Source organism: Myotis myotis, unplaced genomic scaffold (genome assembly GCF_014108235.1).
Source record: "Myotis myotis isolate mMyoMyo1 unplaced genomic scaffold, mMyoMyo1.p scaffold_m19_p_54, whole genome shotgun sequence".
NCBI lineage: Eukaryota > Metazoa > Chordata > Mammalia > Chiroptera > Vespertilionidae > Myotis > Myotis myotis.
The window spans coordinates 90781-114387 of record NW_023416362.1 but is presented as its reverse complement, the minus strand read 5'-3'; the positions used below and the strand labels follow the sequence as shown (position 1 = coordinate 114387).

The 23607-nt window shown below is 57.4% G+C and overlaps 1 protein-coding gene across 6 annotated transcripts in view; it reads left to right on the top strand.

Moving 5' to 3' along the window:
- The first annotated feature begins 336 nt into the window (after positions 1 to 336).
- SHANK3 (SH3 and multiple ankyrin repeat domains 3) overlaps positions 337 to 23607 on the top strand; it is a 48659-nt gene continuing 25388 nt past the window's right edge. For 5 of the 6 annotated variants that reach the window (XM_036311308.1, XM_036311307.1, XM_036311311.1 and 2 more), the window contains exons 1-16: positions 337 to 603; positions 920 to 1123; positions 1986 to 2057; positions 3721 to 3829; positions 3904 to 4055; positions 4150 to 4317; positions 4476 to 4592; positions 4922 to 4999; positions 5844 to 5910; positions 11397 to 11670; positions 15260 to 15462; positions 16443 to 16556; positions 22176 to 22251; positions 22541 to 22623; positions 23097 to 23221; positions 23323 to 23455. In XM_036311308.1, the coding sequence (XP_036167201.1) occupies positions 340 to 603; positions 920 to 1123; positions 1986 to 2057; positions 3721 to 3829; positions 3904 to 4055; positions 4150 to 4317; positions 4476 to 4592; positions 4922 to 4999; positions 5844 to 5910; positions 11397 to 11670; positions 15260 to 15462; positions 16443 to 16556; positions 22176 to 22251; positions 22541 to 22623; positions 23097 to 23221; positions 23323 to 23455 (2239 nt within the window). In that variant the 5' untranslated portion in view covers positions 337 to 339. Of the gene's footprint in view, positions 604 to 919; positions 1124 to 1985; positions 2058 to 3658; positions 3830 to 3903; positions 4056 to 4149; positions 4318 to 4475; positions 4593 to 4921; positions 5000 to 5843; positions 5911 to 11396; positions 11671 to 15259; positions 15463 to 16442; positions 16557 to 22175; positions 22252 to 22540; positions 22624 to 23096; positions 23222 to 23322; positions 23456 to 23607 lie in introns of those variants that run through there. The other variant, XM_036311312.1, reaches the window with a different exon arrangement.

Genomic DNA, 23607 nt, shown 5'->3' with positions numbered 1-23607 from the left:
GTCCCGGCGCCCCTCCCCAGCTCCAGGACCCTCCTCGCCGCCTCTCCCGCGAGGTCCGCGGAGGCTCGGCGCAGCCGGAGCCACTCCCAACGCCCAGGCCCAGGGCTCCCGCACTCGGCAGCCCCCAGGTCCCCGCCCGCCGGTGCCCCCTCCGCACCCCCCTCCCACCTCACCCAGGACCCTCCCAGGCGCCCCGCCCCGCCCCGCCCCGGGCTGGCCCCGAGCCCTACCGCCCCCGCCTCGGCGCAGCCCCCCGGCCGCCCCCGCTTCCCTCCGGCGCAGGCCCCCTCCCCCCGCCGCCCCCGCCCCCGGGGAAGCAGCGCCGCGGAGCCCGGGCCCATGCAGCTGAGCCGCGCCGCCGCCGCCCCTGCGGAGCCCTCGGCGCCGCTGTCCCCCGCGTCGGCCCCGGCCCCCTCCGGCCCCCTCCCGCACAGCGCGACCGACGGGGCCCTGGCGGGGGGCGAGGGGGGGCCGGGGCGCCGCGTGGAGCCCCCGAGCACCCCGCTCCCGGCCGCGAGCAGCCCCGGCCCCGGCGCGGGGATGGACGGCCCAGGGGCCGGCGCCGTGGTCGTGCGTGTAGGCATCCCGGACCTGCAGCAGACGGTGAGCCCGCGCCCGGCCCCGGCCGCCCCCTCACCCGGCCGCCCCCCGCCGTGCACTCCGAGCTGGGCGCGGGGGACCCCCGGCCCGCGGCTACTCACCCCTCCCCCGCCGCCTCGGAGGGGACCCTCCCCAGCGCCCCGCGGGGCGGGGCCCGGGGAAGCACCGCCCTTGGGGCGGGCGGGGCCTCGCTGGTGGCCGTGGAGGCGCCGGTCCGCAGCGTGGGCTCCCGAGTCCCGGATTCCCGCGGGGAGCCCGGGGCACGGGGCCCTGCGCTGCCGAGCAGGGCAGCCGCGCTCATGCGCCCGCTCCGCCGCAGAAGTGCCTGCGCCTGGACCCGGCCGCGCCCGTGTGGGCCGCCAAGCAGCGCGTGCTCTGCGCGCTCAACCACAGCCTCCAGGACGCGCTCAACTACGGGCTCTTCCAGCCGCCCTCCCGGGGCCGCGCGGGCAAGTTCCTGGACGAGGAGCGGCTCCTGCAGGAGTACCCGCCGAACCTGGACACGCCCCTGCCCTACCTGGAGGTGAGCGGCGGCCGGGCGCGGCCCGGGCGGGAGGAGGGCGCGCGTGGTGCCACCACTGAGCTCCGAGGCGTGAGCAGTTCGTGTGGGAGCGGGGGCTTTGTGTGCAGGGAGCCATGTGAATTGTGTGTGCGGTGCGTGCAGCGAGCCGCGTGGTGTGAGTGTGTGTGTGTGTGTGTGTGTGTGTGTGCAGGGAGTAGTGTGCCGGCCTGCAGTCAGCAGCGTGTGCGGTGGGAGCCCAGAGCGTGATTCCAGGGGTTGGGGTGCGAGCAGGGGTGCGCCCAGAGCGTGTGTGGAGTAAGCCAGCGCGTTATCTTGTGTGTCGTCAGCCCCTCCCGGGAGCCTGTGAAGGCAAACCTAAGCCTCCTCATTTGCTCACCCATTTGTGCTGTAAAGGCCAGCAGTGCCCTGTCAGGCATGGGGCACAGACTCGTGGTTTGGGCGGAGGGATGCCAAGTGCAGTGAACAATGAAATAAGCATTATGGTAGCTGAGCTCCGACTTGGCTTGGCCTCTGTGGTGGCCCTGGGTCAGTTCTGCTCAGAGAGTGGGTGTCAGGGAAGGGAAGCCTGAATCCAGGTCTTGGAAGAGGAGTGGGGTTTTTCCGGGGATCCTGGGGGCAGGAATGAGACAGAAAGCCCACTGCAGGCCAGGGACAGCTAGGCGAGGCATGTGTCCCTCTGAGCTGGTTGGCTCTGTGCCCATGGTGGTGGGGATGGGATCTGTGTGGCTGGCGAGAGGGGTTCTGTGCTGAGGGGGTGATCTGCGTGAGGCCTGAGCCGCAGAGGTAAGCAGGACTTGGTTTTGTGCGAGCGTTCACTCAGCCCAGGAGGATGCCTTTCCCTGCCTTATTTTTACCCGAGCAGTTTCGATACAAGAGGCGAGTGTATGCCCAGAACCTCATCGATGATAAGCAGTTTGCCAAGCTTCACACGAAGGTAAGCAGGCAGCCATGCGGCTTCGGCTCAGCCTATTTTGTCCTGTGGTCAGGGGCACAGAGCAGGGGTGGGGGCTGGAGGGCTGGGCAGACTCCAGGCCTCACGGGTCTGGGGTAGGTGGTCTGGTGCCGGGTTCTGGTAGGATCAGAACCTCTGGCCCACCCTGGCTCAGGAGGATGGAGTGCGATGGGGCACATGCCTTGGTGAGAACCTGGGGCAGGGGAGGGGAGAGAAGTGAACAAGCACCACCATGGTCACTGGCGGAGAGGGGATCACTCCGTGGTCACCAGGGCTGGGCACTTGGAGTCAGGCATCTCGTTAGTTCCCTCCGGGAAGGGACTGTCACCCTGTGTGGCACAGGAAGGTACTGAGTCCTGAGCAGTTAAGTGACTTGCTCACTGCAGCCAGTGAAGCTGGGCTGAACCCAGATCTGCCTGACTCGGGCCTGTGCCGGGACACCCTGTGGGTCACTCCCGATGCCATTGCGAGGGGGCACCTTGCTGCTTCCTCTGAATGCGGGAGGGGCAAGGTCGTGCTAGGGGCCCTCCCGACAGGTGGACCCCCTGAGCTCCCACCTCAGGTTCCCATGTGCCAGGGGATGTTTGCTTGCTGGGCACTTCTCTGGAGCCTAGACAAGCTCCAGTGACCCCTCTGTGTCCCAGTGACCCCTCCGTGACCTTGGAATCTCCATGCCAGACTTCTCTGCTGCCCAGAGCACGTGGTGGTCAGCAATGGACGCTGTGGCTGCAGAGACTATTGTGGCCCCTTTGTGACCCGTTACCCTGGTTCCTCCCATGGTCACTTCTCCTCCAAAGTCCCACAGGACACTGGTGACTCCTTTTTTTTTAAAGTATATTTTTATTGATTTCAGAGAGGAAGGGAGAGGGAGAGAGAGAGAGAAGCATCAGTGATGAGAGAGAACCATTGATCGGCTGCCTCCTGCAGCCCCACACTGGGGATGGAGCCTGCAACCTGGGCCTGTGCCCCGACAGGAATGGAACTGTGACCTGGTTCATAGGTCGATGTTCAACCACTGAGCACCGCTGGCCAGGTGACACTGGTGACTCCTGCTCTTCAGTGAGCCCTCCTTGTTTTTGGGATGAGTTGCAACCTCATACCACGGCCCTGTGTCTCCTCCTGCCTGGGCTCCAGCTGCCCCACCCTGACACCACCCACCCTGGATCCGGCTGAGGCCTCTCCCTCAGTCGTCCTGAGCAACCTGAGGAGGCCCCCTCCTGTGGGGTGGTCCCCGTGCTGCCCTCTCCCGTTTCTGGTGTGCTTGTGTGTTTCCAGCCGGGCACCTGCCTGTGCACGAAGCTTCTGTAGCAGCAGGGACTCGGGGGCTTTGCTGGGCAAGGTCCTGGCACAAGCAGGGCCACCTGTAGGTGGAGAAGACCCCGGGAGGCCTGCCAGGGGGCAAGCGCATGTGGAATATGGGCCAGGGAAGAAACAGGCCACCTTAGACCCACTAACAGAGCCCTGATGGGGACGGGGGGTGGGTGGGCTGGTCCTTGCCTGGGTGGCCTTGAGGCGCTACTATCAGGCGAGGAGCCGGGGCAGCGTGGACGCTTCCCAGGAGGCCTGAATCTGGCTGTTGGAAGGTGGGTGACGGCCTGATGATGGTGGTTGTGATGGGGCTGACAAGGATGGCCGGGTGTTCCAGGCGAACCTGAAGAAGTTCATGGACTACGTCCAGCTGCACAGCACAGACAAGGTGGCCCGCCTGCTGGACAAGGGGCTAGACCCCAATTTCCACGACCCTGACTCAGGAGGTGAGAAGCAGTGGGGGAAGGGGCATGGCTCTGGAGTGGCCGGAGCATAACCTTCCTCTGTCCCTTGAACCCAGAGTGTCCCCTGAGTCTGGCGGCCCAGCTGGACAATGCCACGGACCTACTGAAGGTGCTGAGGAATGGTGGTGCCCACCTGGACTTCCGCACACGCGACGGGCTCACGGCTGTGCACTGTGCCACGCGCCAGCGGAACGCCGCGGCTTTGACCGTTAGTACCGGTGGGGCCGGGTCTGGAGGGGCATGTGGACCAAGATGGGGAGGAAGTTGGGTCCAGCGTGGACACTGAGGCTCCTCGCCCTCAGACCCTGCTGGACCTGGGCGCTTCACCTGACTACAAGGACAGCCGTGGCCTGACGCCCTTGTACCACAGCGCCCTGGGGGGCGGGGACGCCCTCTGCTGTGAGCTGCTCCTCCACGACCATGCTCAGCTGGGGACCACTGATGAGAATGGCTGGCAGGAGATCCACCAGGTGGGCAGGGAGCCCTGTCAGGGGGGTGAGGTCCTGGGCTCTGTCGGGCGTAGGGGCATTTTTGGCTCTCTCTGCAGGAGTTGGGATTCCAGCCCCCCTGCAAGCGTGGGGGTCCCAGGCTCTGTCAGAGGCCCAGCAGCACCTCCTTCTTCCCCTAGGCCTGCCGCTTTGGGCACGTGCAGCACCTGGAGCACCTGCTGTTCTACGGAGCTGACATGGGGGCCCAGAATGCCTCGGGGAACACGGCCCTGCACATCTGTGCCCTCTACAACCAGGTGTGACTGTAGGTGTACACGTGTGTGTGGGTATGGGTGATCCCGTGCAGTGACTACATGTGTGTACATGTCTGATCCGGTGTCTCTCCATGCATGCTTGTTCTGCGTCTGCAGTGAGCTGTGGCCCTGCAGGCCTACGTGTGCATGTCTGTTTCCTGAACACACGTGTGTTCTGAATCACAGGTGTGCATTGTGTGCATCTGGGCCTCCTGGGCCAGATGGGACCTGGTGTGTACTCCTGCCCTGCTCCTCTCATGCCATGCGTGTGTGCTCTGAATGTGTGGGTGCGTGCTGTCACCCCATGGCCCTCACTCCCACACTGCCAACAGGAAAGCTGTGCTCGCGTCCTGCTTTTCCGCGGCGCCAACAAGGATGTCCGCAATTACAACAGCCAGACGGCCTTCCAGGTACCAGAATGCGCAGGAGCGAGAAGCCACTCCCCGGGTGTCTGTCTCTTTGTGGCTAGACCTCTCTGGATCTTGGTTCTTCCCTGAGGCAATCTCCCCCGGGTGGGGTGGGGGACCGGGTGGCCAGCAGTGGGGGACTGACTGATGGGGGTGGTCACCGTGGATGGTGAACTCTCACTTTCTGGGACAGGTGGGTCAGAGGGCTCTGGGGCCAGAGGAGAACAGATGTGGGTCTGACCTTCCAGAGACAGGAGGGTGCAGAGGTGACGGGGGTCAGAAGGGTGGTCCCAGCTCCTGACTAATTTCGGTATGTTTCTGAGTCCTTTCTCTGGCTGGATTTGGTTCTCTGCACCGGATGACTAGATGGAGGGGTGTCCATGTCTCCTGAAATGTGTGGGAGGAGTTGGGGACCACGGAGAGAGCTGGGGCCTACCAAGGAGATGTAGGGAGAGCAGATCAGGCCGCCATGCTATCCAGCAGGTGCCGAGATGGCAGTGGAGGGCCTGTGGGAGGACCAGATGCAGGGGTGAGGGAAGGGCAGAGGGAGGGTGACAGGAGGGAGGCAGTGGGGAGCCATGGCTCAGAGAGGAAAGGTGGTGTGTGGAGGGACCATTGAGAGAATAGGTGGAGTGACCAGCACGCCCCTGTGTGCTCAGGGCTCTTCTGATTTCAGCTCTGTGTCCCAGGACATCCCTCAGTCCTGGGCAGACTGGTGGGAGAGTTAGGCGGGGACAGGGTCCGAACCTGGGGCCACCAACCCCCAAAGACAGGAGCCCCAGGAGCCACCAGGGCCCAGGGATGGGGAGTGTGGTGTGACTGAGCCTCCCCCGTCCTCCCACACCAGGTGGCCATCATCGCGGGGAACTTTGAACTGGCGGAGGTCATCAAGACCCACAAAGACTCGGATGTCGGTGAGTTCTGCCCACCCCAGGTCCAAGTTGAAGGTGGGTTTGTGGGGGTTGTCTGGGGTCAGTGGGAACGTGACAAGGGAGCCCTCATGCCCTGAGCTGCTTCTTCCAGCCCTGGCTGCCAGCTGTGCTCTGTTTTGTGAGTCCATCTGTGGCCCCTGCAGGGCTGGGGAATGGGCTGAGGGAAGGGAAGGGCCTGTGCAGAGTGGACAAAGGGTCAGGGTCAAGGTCAATGTCAAGGTCAAGGGCATGGTTAGGTTGGGGCTGTTGGTTGGGGCCAGTGCTGGGTTTAGGGATCCGCTGAGGTTGAGAAGGGGTTGAAATTAGGGTCAAGGCTCGATTTCCCAATAGGTCAAGTGTAGGACTAGCCGGGGGTATGGGACAGTGGCTGTGAGCCCCTGCCCACAGCAAGAATGAGGTTCAATGACAGGGTCACCCTCCCGTACAGGGTCACATCAGTGTGATGCAAGCACACAGGGATGAGGTGCTGTCCTCAAGGCCAGATGTGTGAGTGACTTGTAGTCCCAGAAAAAAACCCAGACATGCCATCTAGTCTCGACTCCAGGGCAGGCAGGAGCACAGGGCACGCCTCACATGTAGCCTCAGGGAGGTCCCCTCCCCCCAGTCCCTGGGGCTGTGGGCTGGTCTGAGATCTGTCCTAGGAAGAGTATTTTCTGGCCAGAGGCCACCCCTCTAGGTACCTGGCCACATAGTGGCTCCCTTTTTGGCTCCCCTGTGTCCTGGTTGGCCCAGCTTTTCTGCCCATGGCTTTCTCTGGAACACAGATTCCCAGGCTCCCCTTTCTGCCGTGAGTAACAATGAATAGCAGCGAGCCAGGGCGGGTCTTAGGGCTAGGGCCCTTCTCGGTTGTAATGTAAGGTTACTGTCAGGTCTGGGGTTGAATTTTGGACTGGGGTTGAGATTAAGGCCAAGTTCACCTTTAAGGACCTTTCTCTATAGCAGTGATGGCGAACCTTTTGAGCTCGGCGTGTCAGCATTTTGAAAAACCCTAACTTAACTCTGGTGCCGTGTCACATATAGAAATTTTTTGATATTTGCAACCACAGTAAAACAAAGACTTATATTTTTGATATCTATTTTACATATTTAAATGCCATTTAACAAAGAAAAATCAACCAAAAAATGAGTTTGCGTTTCACCTCTGACACGCGTGTCATAGGTTTGCCATCACTGCTCTGTAGGATCTCCCCTGAGTAGACCTCTCAGCAGTAAGGCTCGCTTAAGGGCCTCTGATGCCCGAGCAGGGCCGGGACCATAGAAATGGGTAGTAGGTCCTGGGTGTGGGCGGGTCCAGGGCAGCAGCGTCCATCTGCTGAGTGAAGTGGTGTCGGGTTGGGCTCTGGCTGACAGAGCTGTGCTGAGGTTGGAGGACTGTTGGGCAGGAGACATCTCAGTCTGGCTGGGCTCGAGCTTGCAGTGGTTGTCAGCCTGGGAGGATCTGGGTCCGAGGACGTGTGGGGTCTCTCTTCTGCTTGTGGTCCTCTAACTGTGGGAAAGCTGCTTAGGGCCTCTGTGCCTCCATTTCTCTTAAGCAAAAATGATCTTTTACGATTATTTGCACCCACTTCTCACCTCTGACCTCATGTGGGATTCGGTTCTGTGGGTCTGGACTCTGGCCATGGCCTCAGTCCAGCTGATTGAAGGGAGGAGGCTTGCCTGAGCCAAGCTGAGCAGCAGGAGGGCCCCAGCTGCCTCTCATTTTTGTGGCGTGGACAGAGATGCTTGGGCTCCTGGGGGCACCATTATGGCAGCTGACTGCCTGGCTGGCCCAGGGTGCGCTCTCTGGTTAGGGTTAGAAGTGCTGTAGGTGGGTCCAGGTCTGGGGCCAGCATCCAAGTCACTTAGGCCGGTGGTGATTGGCTCTGTGGCCGCTCACCTCTTTCTGCTCACTTGTCACATGCACACTTAGATGATACAGCCTGATGTCCCTGAGCCACAGGCAAATGTAGTCATGAGTATTTATTATGAACCCTGTTGTTGTCTAACTTACCTTCTCAGCAACCCACCCTCCATGAGTGATTATTAGTTCACGATTCCCGAGGGGGAAACTGAGTCACAGCCGGTTAATGGCAGAGCCTGTCTTCAGACCTGGACCATCCCAGGGGTCTGTCCTCCCCACTCCCTCTGCACACATTCACTCCAAGGACACGCCCTCAGTGACAGATGCAGGTTGCCGTGTCCATCCCAGCTCTGAACCTGGGTGGGGCCTGCACACAGGAGCTGGAGGAAGCTCTGCCCCTCTACCCCTTCTTCTTCCTCAGGGAAGGAGCCCACCTGCAGGGTCTGCCAGGCTGGGACCCGTCACCCTCAGGGGACAGGACACTTTGGGCCTCCTGGCAGCTCCACCTGCCCCTCTAGACTGCCAGGCCTGAAACAGGACCCTGGCCTAGGAGCAGCCACCTTCAGACCCACGTCCCCCAACAACCCATGCGAACACTCAAGCCCGTGTCCACACGGACTTGTGTCTGAAGGTGTACTAGGGAGGCCCCTACCCACTCTCATGTCACATCTTCTCACCTGATCACATCTGACTCAGTGGACCTGGATGGAGCCTGAGATTCCGAATTTCTAAGGCGCTCCAGCTCAAGGTGAGCCTGCTGGTCCATGGCCCACACTTCTGTCACAGGCGTCTAGAATAGGGCTTGGCAAACGATGCCCTGCAGGCCAAATCCAGCTCCAGTCAGCATTTTTTGTATTTAAATTCAGGCTTTAAAATTGAGGATTTAAATTTCATTTAAAATTAAATTCACATAACATAAAATTAACTATTTTAAATGGAATAATTCAATGGTATTTAGTACATTCACAGTGTTGTACAACCAATTCTATTGAATTCCAGAACATTTTAATCACCCCAGAGAAAACCCTATATAACTAAGCAATTATTCCACATTCCCCTCTTTCAACCCATGTCAGTCACTAATATATTTTCTGCCTGTATGGATTTACCATTCTGGATATTTCATATAAATAGAATCAGACTATGTAACTCTTGTCTGGCTTCTTTTTGCTCAACACATTTTCATGCTTTATTCAGATTGTAGAATGCATCACTGTTTCATTCCTTTTTATGGCTGAATAATATTTTTTATTTGTATATATGACATCTTGTTTATCCATTCATCCTTAGGTGGAGACTTGGGTTGTTTCTATCTTTTGGCTATTGTAAATAGCGTTGCTATGAACATGTGTGAAAAGTATTTACTTGAGTACCTGTTTTCAGTTGTTTTTGGGTATATACTTAGGAGTGGAATTGCTGGATCATATGTTAATTCTGCATTTAACTTTTTGAGGAACAGCCAAATTGTTTTCCACCATTTTATAATTCTACCAGGAATGTGTGAGGGTTCTACATTTTTTTTTTTTTTAATATGGCTATTCTAGTCTGAGCAAAGTGACATCTCATCGTGGTTTTCCAGTTGCATTTCCCTGATGGCTGATGGTGCTGAGCATCTTTTCATGGGCTTATTGGCCACTTGTACTCTTCTTTGGAGAAGTGTTTGTTCAAGTCCTTTGCCCAGTTTTTAATTACTCACAGAATGAGTCAGGAAGTGTTCCTTCCTCTTCCATTTTTAGGAAGAGTTTGAGAAGAATTGGTGTTAATTCTTTAAATGTTTGGTAGAAGTAATCAATAATGCTATCTGATGCTGGACTTTTCTTTGTTGGGAGATTTGTGATTACTGATTCAATCCCTTGGCTTGTTATAGGCCTGTTTAGATTTTCTCTTTCTTCTGGAGTCAGTTTTGGGAATTTGTCCATCTCGTCTAGCTTATCTAATTTGTTGGCATATAATTGTCCATGGCATTCTCTCACATTCCTTCTTAATTCTCTAAGATTGGTATAATGCCTCATATTTCATTTCTGATTTTAGTTACATGTGTCCATCTTTTCTTTTTTTCTTAGTCAGTCTAGCTAAGGTTTGTTCAATTTTGTTGATATTTTCAAAGAAATAGCTTTGGTTTCATTGATTCTCTCTGTATATCTAGTCTTTATTTCATTTATCTCTGTCCAACCTTTATTATTTCTTTCCTTCTGCTAGCTTTGGGTTTGGTTTGCATCTTTTTTTCTAGTTCCTTAAGATACGTAATTAAGATATTGATTTTTGAGACCTCAATCCTTTTTAAACAGGTGTTTTCAGCTATAAATTTTCCTCATAGTATAGCTTTTGCGAATCTCATAAGTTTTGGTACGTTGTATTTTTGTTTTTGTTTTCACAAAGTATATACTAATTTTCCTTCTGATTTCTATTTTGACACATTGGATGTTTAAAATTGTGTTGTTTCATTTTCACATATTTGTGAAATTTCCTTTTTCCCCCTGTATTTGATTTCTAGTTTTACTGTGATTGGAGAAGATACTGTGTATGATTTCAGCGTTATAAAGTTGATTGAGACTTGCTTTGGTCTGTCCTGAGGAATGTTCCATGTGCGTTTGAGAAGAGTGTGTGTTCTGCTGTTGTTTTGTGGCGTGTCCCTGCCCTCCCCCTGTTTTTCTCCACATATGTATGTATCTTGTTAGGTCTGTTGGTTCAAGTCTTTTATGTCCTTATTGATCTTCTCTGTAGATGTTCTATCCATTATTGAAAGTGAGGTGTTAAAGCCTTAAGTATTATTATAGAACTATCTATTTCTCCAAATGTGTCAATGTTTATTTCCTATTTTTGTTTGATACTCTGTTTGATGAATATATGTTAATAATTGTTAATCTATCTATGAATCGACACTTTTATCAACATGATGTCCTCTGTCTCTTGTAACACTTTTTATCTTTAAGTCTATATTGTCTGATATGATTATGGCTACTTAGTTCTCTTTTGGTTTCTATTTACATGAAATATCTTCTTTTATCTTTTTACTTTAAACCTGCTTGTGTCTTTGGATCTGAGGTAATTCTTTTGTAAATAGCATATAGTTGGACCATGTTTTCCGAATCCTCATCTGCTTTTTAAATAAAGTTTTATTGGAACTCAGCCACAGCCCATTTGCTTCTATATGTTTGTGGCTATTTTTGTGCTGCGGCGGCGGCAGTGTTGGGTCCTGCAACAGAGGCTGTGTGGCTTACGAAGCTTGAAACGGCGACTGGTTCTTGACAGAAGTTTGCCAGCCCCTGGTCTAGATGCTCCCTCACAGTCTCCTGGGTGGAGTAGCTCCATGGCCCGTACAGCAGCACCTGGTGAGAGTTGTCACCAAATATGTGGCCTGGCCTGTCTCCCCTGAAACGAGCAGTTCTAAGACCTCGCCTGGCGACAGGAAGACCAGGCTCTGCCCCTGAAGCTCCAATTGCAGGCAGTTTGGAACGTGACCCAGTGGTAGCTTCGGGGTGGCCAACTCTCCCGGTTTGCTGGGACTGAGGCAGTTCCTGGGACACAGGACTTTAGTTCTAAAATCTGAGAGCCTGGGCAAACCAGGACAAGTTGGCCACCCCATCTGGCTGCCCAGAGCCTCACCTATGTGCCCCCCCGCCCCCAGTACCATTTAGGGAAACCCCCAGCTATGCAAAGCGGCGGCGGCTGGCCGGCCCCAGTGGCTTGGCCTCCCCACGGCCCCTGCAGCGCTCGGCCAGTGACATCAACCTGAAGGGCGAGGTGCAGCCGGCAGCCTCCCCTGGACCCACGCTGCGCAGCCTCCCCCACCAGCTGCTGCTCCAGCGGCTGCAGGAGGAGAAAGACCGGGACCGTGATGGTGACAAAGAGAATGACGTCGGTGGCACTGACGCAGGCAGGGGCAGCCAGAGCAACATCAGGTAGGAGGGGATGGGAGGCCCCGACAGGGTCTGGGCTGGTGGGTGCCAGGACCCAAGCTGGGAGGAGCCGGCATGGGGGTGGCCAGGGAGAGGTCGACGGTGTCTAGCACCTGGTGGGCTGAGACTTGGGGTGGGGGACTCCCCCCATAGATCTCCCTGGATGAGGAAGGGAGAAGGTGAGGCCCCGTGGGCCGGGGCAGCTCCCCCACGTTCATCTCTGGTGGGAACTGGACTTCCTCTGAGGACAGTAGGCAGCTGAGGGAGCATATAGGGAAGAGAGTGTCTGATCAGACCTGTGGTTTAGAAAGGGTCCTGCCATACCAGGAAGGAGGGCTAGGTGGTGAGTGGTAGGGGTTATGGCTTCCGCTCCAGGAGAGCTTAAAACCTGCAGGTGGTCCTTAGCCCTGTCTCCAAGGGGAGTCTTCATCTTCCTACCACCTCTCCAGCCAGGACACTGCGGTTCTTCTCTTTACCCTTTACTGTGAGCGGTGGGACCCTGAGAACAGGGGCATATGAGGCACTTGGCATCCCCAGGACACAGGACAGACACCTGGCTAGAGCCCCACTGGCCGTTGCTGGCTGTGCAGTGGGGAGTGAGTGGGGCACTGGCTCTGCAGACAGATGGCCGGGGTCCATGCAGTCCTTGCTCCTGCTGACCATAGGCTTGGACAGGTCAGCCAACCCCTCTGTGCCTGGGTTCTCATCGGTAAGGTAGGACTAATCCTACCTAAGTCATTTCCTTCCGGAAGCCTTCTGAATCTGGGCAGGTGAGGGGTCCCTATGAGAAGCCCCTGGCCCACAGTGCCGGCCAGCCGCCGCTGGTTAAGGCATCTCTCCTTCCTGCACCTCCAGGGCAGGAGCCAACGTTCCTTTTTTTAAAATCCTCATTGGAGGACATATTTTTATTGATGTTATAGAAAAAGGAAGGAAGATAGAGAAAAACATCGATGTGAGAGAGAAACATTGATTGGTTGCCTCCCATACGCACCCAACCCAAGATGGGACGCGTAACCTAGGTATGTGCCCTGACTGTAATCGAACCTGCAACCTTCTGGTGTACGGGATGATGCTCCGAACAACCGAGCCAGCCACACTGGCCAGGGCAGGAGCCATTGTTCTAGCTTCCCAGTTTCCCCAGAGCGGGTCGTGGGGAAGGTGCTGGGGAGACACTGGTGAGTGTGTCACACAAGCAGCTGTTTTCACAATGACAGCTGGGCTGCATCGTCCAGCTCAGCGGTTCTCAACCTGTGGGTCGTGACCCCTTTGGCGGTCGAACGGCCCTTTCACAGGGGTCGCCTAAGACCATCCTGCAGATCAGATATTTACATGACGATTCATCACAGTAGCAACATGACAGTGATGAAGTAGCAACGAAAATAATGTTATGGTTGGGTCACAACATGAGAGACTGTATTTAAAGGGCCGGAAGGTGAGAACCACTGGTCTAGCTTAACCTTGACCCTGCACAAGGCTGTTCTCTGTCAGTGCCATTTTATGGATGAGGGTCCTGACACTCAGGTGGGGTAGGTGATTTGTCCAAAGTCACAGAGCTAGGAGGCAGGTAGATCCGATTCCCAGACTTCTAAGCCTGTGCTCTGCAGAGGGCTTGGGGTGCAGCAGGAGCTTATAAAACCCACTTTATCACCTGTCATTCTCCTTGCTCGCTAGCCTTGATTTGTGATGCCTTCTCTGTCTGCGTCCTTGCCCAGACTCCAGGCCTGCCTGTCCTGCCCCAAATCATCTCAGTTCTCCCTGAAGCTTTTGCATGTCCCATGGATTTTTTTAAGGGTGGGACAGTCCAGTGGCTAAAACGGGGGTGGGGAATGTCCAGCCCATGGGCGGTATAAGGCCCGTGAAATCATTGCGTCTGGCCCTGCCAAGTCATTGGGGGTGAGTTAATGAAATGTTTGACCAAATACAGCAGGCTCATTTTTAAGTTGATAATTTTGTATGGCCCGTGAATGATGTTATAAATATCCAAATAGTTCTTGGCAGAAAGAAGGTTCCCCACCCCTGGGCTGAAAGAACAAACTTCTGGGTGTTTCTGTTTTGCAGAGGGTCGTTCCTGCTTGGAGCTGTGTGGATGCCCTGCTTTCATTGATCTTTTGTATGTTCCTTCGCCTTGTAGCAAACGCAAAAGCAAGACCTGCTCTGTGTGGGGCGCCAGAATTATCAGTATTATTTTTCTACAAACATTTAGTTGGTACCTAGAGTGCTGGAAGTGGTGGGAGCTAGTAGCAGGAGGTCCTGAAGGTCTTGGGACAGTGACAGCGAGGGCCCAGGGCTAAGAAGCAGTGAGGTGGGCAGAGATCCAAGTAAGGACGCTGTCCTGTGAGTGGCCAGGAGGGGGCTGAAGAAGTTTGGTGAACCTGGAGGGAGAGGGTCTCTGAGGGGGTCACCTTTGGTCCAAGGAGAGAAAGTGGCATTTGAGCTGAGATGGGGTGGGGTGGGTGGTGGAGGGAGGTGGTGGCTCCCTGGCGCCCCATGTTGGCAGAGCCTGGAAGGGAGTCCCTAGTCCCCCGCCCCCCCACCCCCCCACCCCCCCAGATCGCACCAGCATCACAGGGCAGAGGAAAGTGGGGTTGTGGCTGAGAGACAGTAGCAAGGGCTGGAGTAGCTTGATTAGAATATTGAGGTGTTGGAAACGCCATCATAAACATCCCAGAGGAGGGAAAGGAAGGTATCCATGTGTGTGGCTGGGCTGTGGCCACTTCTCAGTCCCAGAGAGCTACTGGTTGAGGATGTGGATCCGGCCTGCCTAGGTACTAGGGAGCCAGTGCAGGCTTTTGAGCAGGGTGAAGGTGGAGGACCCAGGCCTCAGGTTCGGTGCCCAGCGGGGGACAGCAGTCGGGGTAGCTGGTCAGCACCAGTGTGCATAGGCCTCGGGCAGGTATCCAAGGAGTAGAGGACCCCGGTGGAGGGGGATTAAGGCGCCGGATGTATGACAGCCAGCGGTCAGGGCGTGAGGAGGCCAAGGCCGGACAGCGAGGGGCGGGGGTCAGGTGCGCAGACCCGCGCGCGGGGAGCGCCTCTGGCTGGGCGGTAACCTTCGCTGTCTGAAGCATTGCGCGCCCGCCCGCCCCAGCTCCCACCTGGCCGCCCCGGCCGGTCCCGCCGCCCCCTTCCCCGCCTTCCTCGGCCCGACCCTCCGCCCTCCGCGCACCGCAGTCCCCTCGCTCGTGGTCTCCCAGTGGGGGCGCGCGAAGGGCCGCGGAGAGCGGGGGAGGGCCGGCCGCCGCCGCCCGCAGAGGGAGGAGCCGCGCGGGGAGGCGGGGCGCGGGAGCCGCGGCATGGAGCGAGCCCGGCGCGCCCGGGAGCGCAGCCCCGCGGCCCCCGAGCCCTGAGCGGGCGCGGCTCGTGCGCTGGCGGGAGCGGGCCGGGCGCGGCGGCGCGGCCCATGGAGCGGCCCCGGGCCGGGCCCCCGGCGGGCGGGCGGGCGGCGGCGGGCGGCGGGCGGCGGGCGCTGCGGCGGCGGCTGCGGTGAGGCCGGCGGCGGGGCCGGGCCGCGCGCCATGGAGGCCCCGGGCGCCGGCTTCGCGTGCCCGCTGCCCCCCGGGATCGCGTCCGTCACCTACGTGTTCGTCTACAGCCCGAGCGGCCCCGGCGGCCCCGGCGGCCCCGGCCCCGCGCCCGGCCCTGGCCCGGCGCCCCCTGCGCCCCCCGCGCCGCCGCCCCGCGGCCCGAAGCGGAAACTTTACAGCGCTGTCCCCGGCCGCAAGTTCATCGCCGTGAAGGCGCACAGCCCGCAGGGCGAGGGCGAGATCCCGCTGCACCGCGGCGAGGCCGTGAAGGGTGAGGGGCGCGGGGGGCGGGGTCGGGTGCACCGCGATCTGGAGGGGCTGATGCCATTTTGGGGTCGCCCTGGGAACTTGAGCCCCGGCGGTCATGATGGGATGCATCTGCCACGGGGGACCCCTTGTGTCGTCGTGAAGGGCTCCGTGCCCGGGAGGGTCTGTGTGCACGGGGTTCCTGTCCCTCCATCGTGATGGGTTCCCTGTGTCCCCACCGAGGCTCCTCTCGTCGTGGGGTGTTTCTGTGTCACGGGGGCTGGTGTCATCGGGGTTCTCTGTGTTCGAAGGACGCTATCCCATTACAGACTCCCTATGGTTATGGGGTCCCTAGGTCACTTCTGGGACTTCTTCCCTGGAAATCCTTGTGCCCGTGGGGAGCCTGTGCCATTGTGGGTGATGTCTGTGACAATTATGTGGGTGTCTGTGTATTAGGAGGGCTTCTGGCACGGGGCTCCTCTGTTCTGGGGAACCTCAGTCTGGGGTTCTCTGCCATCATCGGGGCCCTATCTTCGTGGGTGCCCTATGCCAGGGGAGCCTGGGGAGGAAACAGTCCTGAGGGTCAGCCTGCCTGGTCCATCTGTGGCCCAATCCCCTGGCAAAGCAGTGACCCTGCACTCTGGTCAGTGACCCTGGGGTGGGTGACAGCAAGGATGGAATGGGAGGAGAGGGGTCACCTGGGAGAGCAGGAGCAGGATGGTGGCCCCTGCCTCTGCCTCCTGTCCCCCCACGAGCGTGTCCATCTGTGTGTCTCTCTGTCCCCCACATGCCCATCCTGTGCTGTGCCCATCTGTTCGTTTCTCTTCCGTGTGGATCCCGAAATCTTTCCAGGGAAAACGCCAGGAGGATAAAGGAAGGGGGGGGGAAGGGTGATGGGCGGGTGGGGAGAACCTGAGCCTGAGGCGGGAGGGGGGGGGCGGTGGGGGGGCCTGGTCCCTGTGGCCCTGCTCTGCCTGACAGCCTTTCTGGCCTCTGTCCCCCCAGTGCTCAGCATTGGGGAGGGCGGTTTCTGGGAGGGGACCGTGAAAGGCCGCACGGGCTGGTTCCCGGCCGACTGCGTGGAGGAGGTGCAGATGAGACAGTATGATACACGGCATGGTGAGTGACCCCCACATCCCCTGGGCTGCTCCCTAGCTCCCCCCTGGCCTTGCTTGGAGCTGAATACATGTGGACATTCAGAGAAAAGACGAGGGTAAACTCAAACACATATTCGACGTGGACGCAAACTTGTGTGCACAGCAGACACACGGCACACACACACCCTGCACGTATCTACGGACACCATACAGTAGTGGAAGCATGTGTGCTGTGCCCACAGGACACACATGTATGAACATGCATCTGTGCAGATCCCACATGTGCCCCTCAGTGACCATACAACTGCCCCCCCCCCCCATGACCTTAAGAGAAATACTGGGTGCTTGGAGTGCGTGGTTCCTGCATGGCTGGCAAACAAGTAATGAGGTCAGTGTGAGAAGAGAGACGTCTTTCCAAAGTGGACAGATTGTCCAGGTGGGCAGTGTAGGGAGGCCTGGATCTGCCAAGAGGAAATGAGGCCAGTTGGGCCCAGAGGGGCTGTTGTGGGTGCCCTGCAGCCAGGCAGGCTGAGGGCAGCAGGTGGGATGGCCTTGGCCTCCAGGAAGGACCCCTCTGGGTGCTGTGATCTGAGGACCTTTGGAGGCCCCACACCAGGGCAGCTGCATAGCTGGGGAATAAATAGCCTTGCAGTGAGCACTCAGAAGTCCAAGGAGTCTCCCAGACCCACGAGCGTTATTTCTGGCTTAGAGAGACCTCTCCTGAGTAGTGGCCAGTGGTGGTCACCAGTGGTATCTCTGGACCAAGGGCTCAGGGCCCCTTTATCTGCACAGGGCTTGGGCCCTGGGTGGCTGTGCCCTCTTAATCTGGGTTGAGAGTTTCCCGAGGGAAGCCTGCCCCGAGGTGGCCCGGACTCCTGTCCCGTGTGGAACGTGGCCTCTGACCTGCTCCTGAGCAGCTGCCTTCTCCTGTTTGCTCGGCTCTGCCCTGCCTTGCCCCCATGGCTCTCCAGGTGGCTGAGTGTGTGACAGGGATGCGACCCCCATTGTGTGCCTGTGGAGGGTAGATGGGGCGGCCTGTTCCGGTGAGGAAGGCTTTCAGAGTTTGGGGCCTTGGTGCAAACCTGACGGGGAGGGGAGAGGGAGGAGGGGTCCTCCAGATGTGCTCAGTTGGGAGTGGTCTGTGCTCCCCCATGGGGTGGGCAGCGTTGGTTCTGGTTTGAGAACTGTGTGGCTCCAGGGCAATGGGACTCGAGGCTGAGGCTAGGGAGAGTGGGAGGGAGGTCTGGACTGGAGTTGGAATTTGAGAATAGCATATGTTTATTAGGTGTTTGACGTGGGTTGGATCTTGTCTTGGGAGCCAGGATCACAGAGGCTGGCTCTCTGCCTGGAGAAGAGCAGGCAGCACAGTGGTTTCACATTTGTGTGCGGCCTTAATGCAGTGTTAGCACAAGATGCTCCCAGGGTTGCCTGAGGAGTCAGGGCTTCGAAGCAGAGGCGTTTGAGCTGAGCCTTGAAGGATGACCAGGAGTCCTCGGGATGGTCAGCTGATGGTGGCGGTAGCAGAGCCCGTCTGCGCGTGCTGCCACCTGGCGTGCTCTGAGCAGCGTCCTGGTGCCAGCTGTGGTTTCACGCACTTTCCATACAGAAACCGACTCACTTGCCCTAGCAGGTCCCAGAGGGGGGACAGTGGCTGTTGGTCCATTTCTAGGAGGGCCGGTCCCACGGCCTGAGGAGCAGCCTCGTTTGTGACACAGGCAGTAGCTGCAGGGTCTGTGCTGTGGCCAGTGCAATTCACGGGCTCTGGGTGGGTGACACCTGAGTGTGCAGGGAGGGGCGGTGGGGCTGGAGTGGAGGTGTGAGGCCGGTTAGGCGGCTGTGGCTCCAGGAGGAACACAGTGGACTAGAGTTTGTGGCAGGGTGGCAGGAGGAGACGGGGTGCTGTCTTGAGTGTGCAGGCCACTCAGGGTTAGTATGAGGGCCAGGCAGGGTGGTTGGAGGTGGCTGAGGGGCGGGTGGGCTGAAGTCTTGGGAAGGGAGAGAGCACACAGTATCCTGCTGCAGGAGCTATCGGCCTCTGGGCAAGTGCAGGGCTCCTAGAAGGGGTGGCTCTGGGGTTTGTCACCGAAAGAATGTCAGAAGGTACCTGGGTAGACAGGAGCATTTCCTGGGTGGGCAGAGGGAGAGGCCTATGGAGTCTGCCTGCTGGGAGGGACGGAGTAACTCTGTCCTCGGTGCAGGCCGGGCCTGCCAGCACTCTGGGCAGAGTCTGATCTGGGACCCAGGGCCTGGGTTGTGCCAGAGGCCAGAGGCAGCCCAGGAATGGGAACCTGCTTCCAACAGGCCCAGATCCAAAGAAAGATCTGATTCTGAGACTGGAGTAGGGACAGAGAGAGACTTAGAGGCCAAAGAGGGGACACTGTGCCAACACATGGGGGCCAGGCTGATGCCCGGGATTAGCAGAGAGGGTGCCTCCTACAGCCCCTGAGCTGTGAGGGGGAGATGATGAGGCGAAGCCCTGCCTGTTCGGAGGCTGATTTGTAGGACACCTGGAAGGCTGTGGCTCTGGCAGCTGTCCTCCCCTCCCTCCCTTCCTCTGTCCCTCCCTTCCTCTCTCCCTCCTTCTCCCCCTCCCTTCCAAGTACTGGGAAGGGAGGGGGGAGGGGGGTCAGGCTGTGTGTTTTCACTTCAGCTGGCTTCATGTGCCTGATTAATGAAACTGGAAAATGAATTTGTGTTATATAATAAATACATTTTGGTTGACAAAATCTGAAAATGGGAGGCTAGTGAACGATGGAGTTGGGGTCCTTTTGCAGGCAGGCACGGGGGACATGTCTGCAGGTGGGTGAATGTGAGAAGGGTGTGGTGGAGGCAAGGAGGAGTCTGGTGCTGACCTGAGCAGTGATGAGGCCTGGCCTGCTCTGGCCTTGGACGCAGGATGGTGAGTGCAGGAGTGTCCAAGCGGGTGTCCGTCATGATGGGCAGCGTGTGCAAAGAGGGGAGAAAAGAACAGATCAGTGCTTGGGAGGGTGCCAGGGTGATAAACCTAGGGGCCCCGCAGGGTGGATTTCCCTTCTCTATAGGGAGAGCCTGGAAGGGGACTGTCAGCATTCTGAGCATCACACAAGGTAGTGGCAGATCCTGCCACCCAGACCAGTACTTGCCCTGACATGTGCATTAAGAGGGGCTCTTTCTTCTTTCCATCCAGCCTCTGCTTCCTTTACTCTTACATCCTTTATCCTTTGATTCACCCACTTGTCCTGCCATCATCTACTCATCTGTCAACCCACCCAGACCACCCAGTGTACCCAACCCTCCTTCCTTTCATTCATCCACCCATTTTTCCATCCATCCATCCATCTACCCACCTATCCATCCAGCCCTCTGTCCGTCCATCCATCCATCCATCCATCCATCCATCCATCCACCCACCCACCTCTCCTTCTATCCACCCACCTGTCCATCTGTCCAGCCATCCATCTTTACTTCTATCTATTCCTCCTTCCGTCCATCTGTCCGTCCTACCATCAGTTCATCCTTGCACCCCTCCATCCATTCATCCACCCATCCATTTGTCCATCAATCCATCTATTCACCCACCGATCTATCCACCTATCCACCCACCCATCTGTTTATCTATCTGTCTGTCCATCTATCCATCGGTCCATCCCTCCATCCATCTGCCCATCCATCCATCCATCAATCCATCTACCCATCCATCCCTTCTTCCATCCATCTCTCCATTTGTTCATCCATTTATCCATCCATCTATCCATCTGTCTGTTCGTCAATCCATTTGTTCATCCATCATTCGTCTGTCCATTAATCCACCCACCCTCTCGTCCATCTGTCTGTCTGTTCATCCATCCGTCCACCCATCCTTCCATCCATCCACCAATCTAGTTATCCCCTCCCCATCAAACCACTCAATCCACCTTCCCATTTGTTTATGCATCTGTTACCCTTTGACCCCTTCATCCATCCTTCCTGCTCTCTATCCCTCCTTCCATTTCTTGTTCCATCCCTCCTTCCCTCCATCCATCATATAGTCATTCATCCAACAACCCACCCACCCACCCACCCACCCAGTTGTCCACCCATCTATCCCTCTAGTTATCTAGGTGCTAGGATCACAGAAATAAATGTTAGCTCACAATTAGTGGAAGAGATAGGTTATCAAAAATCATAGGGCCCTAGCTGGTTTGGCTCAGTGGATAGAGCATCGGCCTGCGGACTGAAGGGTTCCAGGTTTGATTCCGGCCAAGGGCACATACCTGGGTTGCTGGCTCGATCCCCAGGATGGGGCATGCAGGAGACAGCTGATCAATGATTCTCTCTCATCATTGATGTTTCTATCTCTCTCTCCCTCTCCCTTCCTCTCTGAAATCAATAAAAATATATTTTAAAAAATCATAGATTCTCATTTGATCTCATTTCCTACCCTGAGTGCCCACCCCCCAGGAAATCCTTTGCCCATGCAACCTATGGTGGCTACCTCATGGTCTGTGCCTTTGGGAGGCCTTCATGTGACCACCCATCCATCCATCTTTACATCCATTATCCCTCCCTCACCCTAGAACCGTGAACTTTCTCTGTAACCCTGTTCTGCGTCCTCTTAACACTTACCAGCATTTGACATGTTATGTGTATACGTATTTCTTGTCTGCTCTCCCTCTCTTTGAAAGAATTGTAAACTCTATAGGGTAGGGGCTTAGTTCTGTTATCTGCTGTATTCTCAGAGGCCTAAAACAAAGAGTGCCTGGTGCACAGCAGGAGTTCAGTAAATACTTGTTGAATGAATAAATTAATCTTGAGAAATACTGAAATGATAGAGAATGAGGGAGGAATTGAGGGATGAAATGTGAGTGGCAGTGGAACCATCTGGGGGAACACCTTGGAGGCAGAGGTGCTATGAGGTCTGGGGGGCAGAGAATCTGGTTCATGGGCAGCTGCAGAAGTGAGCCTGGAGCAGGGAGGTGCTGGATGGGTATGTCCCATAGAACCTGCAGGTCTGCAGGGGATCAGGGAGGCTCAGGGTGGGGCAGTGGCTGTGAGGGACGCCAAGATCAAGAGTACAGGTGGGAAAAAACTCTGTGCGTTGTCGTGACATCAGGGAAGGGACCCAGCCCCCACACCTGGACTCTGTGCACTCAGAGGCTGGACCTGGGGCAAGGGACCCCGTGAGGTTGAGCATCAGTGGGCCGTGTGAGGGGTGCAGTGAAGACACAGTGCTGCTTCCATGGCAGTGCATGTGGGCATGTAGCATGACATAGGTACATGACTGGACACAGAGACATGCAAATGCACAAGCACATGTGAGCACAGCACTTACACGCAACTGTGGGCCACATGCATGTGCCTCACACATGGACATCTTTGCTGGTAACTCCGGGCTCCAGTTCTCTGTGGCCTTGGCTGGTCTGCCATGTGCATGGGGGAGAAATGACCCATAGCCCCTGCCCTGTTCTGAACCCTGACCCCAGGAGCCAGAATTTCCCATATGGTCCCCTCAGCCTCTGACCTCAGGACCTCTGGGCCCAGGACCCAGGATCCCCCCCCCCACTTCCATGTGGCACAACCAGGCCAGGGGGTGTGGGCAGAGGCTGGTGACCACTGTGGTTGTGGGGCTGTTCAGGCCGCTTGGAGGATATGACCCTCCATCAGCAACTGAAACTCCCCTCAGAAACACGGGAGGACCGGACGAAGCGACTTTTCCGCCACTACACTGTGGGCTCCTATGACAGCCTCACCTCTCACAGGTACTGCAGGGCAGGTGGGCAGGTGGGCAGGTGGGCACGCGGGCACGCATGTGAGTGGGATGTCAAATGTAAAGGGAGGCTGAGAGCTGGGCAAGGAGGCCTGGGTGAAGAGGAAGGAGGAGGGAGTGGTGGCGCCCAGCCTTCTGTCTTCTGCCCTCCCAGGTCAGTCCAAGGGCAGCCCTCCCAGGGTGGGTCCTGCCTGAGGGACCCTTTTTGGGGCATGCCTGGGGTCAGCTTGGCCAGCGTGTTGGCAGGCTTCTCCTCACCCCTCCCTGCTTTCCTCCACCAGCGATTATGTCATTGATGACAAGGTGGCCATCCTGCAGAAACGGGACCACGAGGGCTTTGGGTTCGTGCTTCGGGGGGCCAAAGGTAATGAAGGGTTGGGGGCTGGGTGTCAGGCTGGCAGGGGCTGCAAACTGTTTGGGGCTTTTGTTCCACCCCTCTGCTCTCCTCCCTGCCCCTGTCCCCAGTGTCACCCCATCCCCTCTCCAGACCACACCCCTCCTTGTCCCTCTGCTGTGACTATACTCTTGGTCTGGAATGTCTCAGTACAGGGCAGGACTCCACCTCCTTGTGGACGTCCAAGATTGCTGCTCTCGTGTGCCTGACCCAGTGGGGCCTCTCGGTGGGGGTGAGAAGGGAGTTTCTCAGAGGGATGTACCTTGGATTCCAGAACTGGCTCTTGTCCTGGGTGGCGCCTGCCCACTGCCCAGCCCAGGGCGCTCTGCCTGGTTTTATCTGTTCGGCATGTTGCACCACTCTTGGGCTGTTACTGTGTGACAACCGCCTCCACCTGGACACACTAGTGAAGCCCCTCCCTAACGCCCCGCCCACCCCTGCAGCAGAGACCCCCATCGAGGAGTTCACCCCCACGCCGGCCTTCCCTGCACTTCAGTACCTCGAGTCTGTGGATGTGGAGGGTGTGGCCTGGAGGGCCGGGCTGCGCACGGGAGACTTCCTCATCGAGGTGAGGCTCATCCTTACCTGTGCGTCTGGGTGGGTGCTGACCTCTGAGCCCTGAGGAGGACACACCTGGACCACCCCCACCCACCTACCTGTCTGTCCCAGGTGAACGGGGTGAACGTGGTGAAGGTTGGACATAAGCAGGTGGTGGCTCTGATCCGCCAGGGCGGGAACCGTCTTGTCATGAAGGTTGTGTCGGTGACAAGGAAGCCGGAAGAAGACGGGGCTCGACGCAGAGGTGAGGTGTCAGGCTTCAGATCTCGGTGCCCAGACTCTCCCCTCTGGCTCCTGACCTTAGACCTCTGGTCCCAGGCCCATGTTTCTCTGCCCATCCCCTGGCCCCAGACTGCTGACATCAGGTGTCTGAACCCAAGTGAAATGCCCCATTCG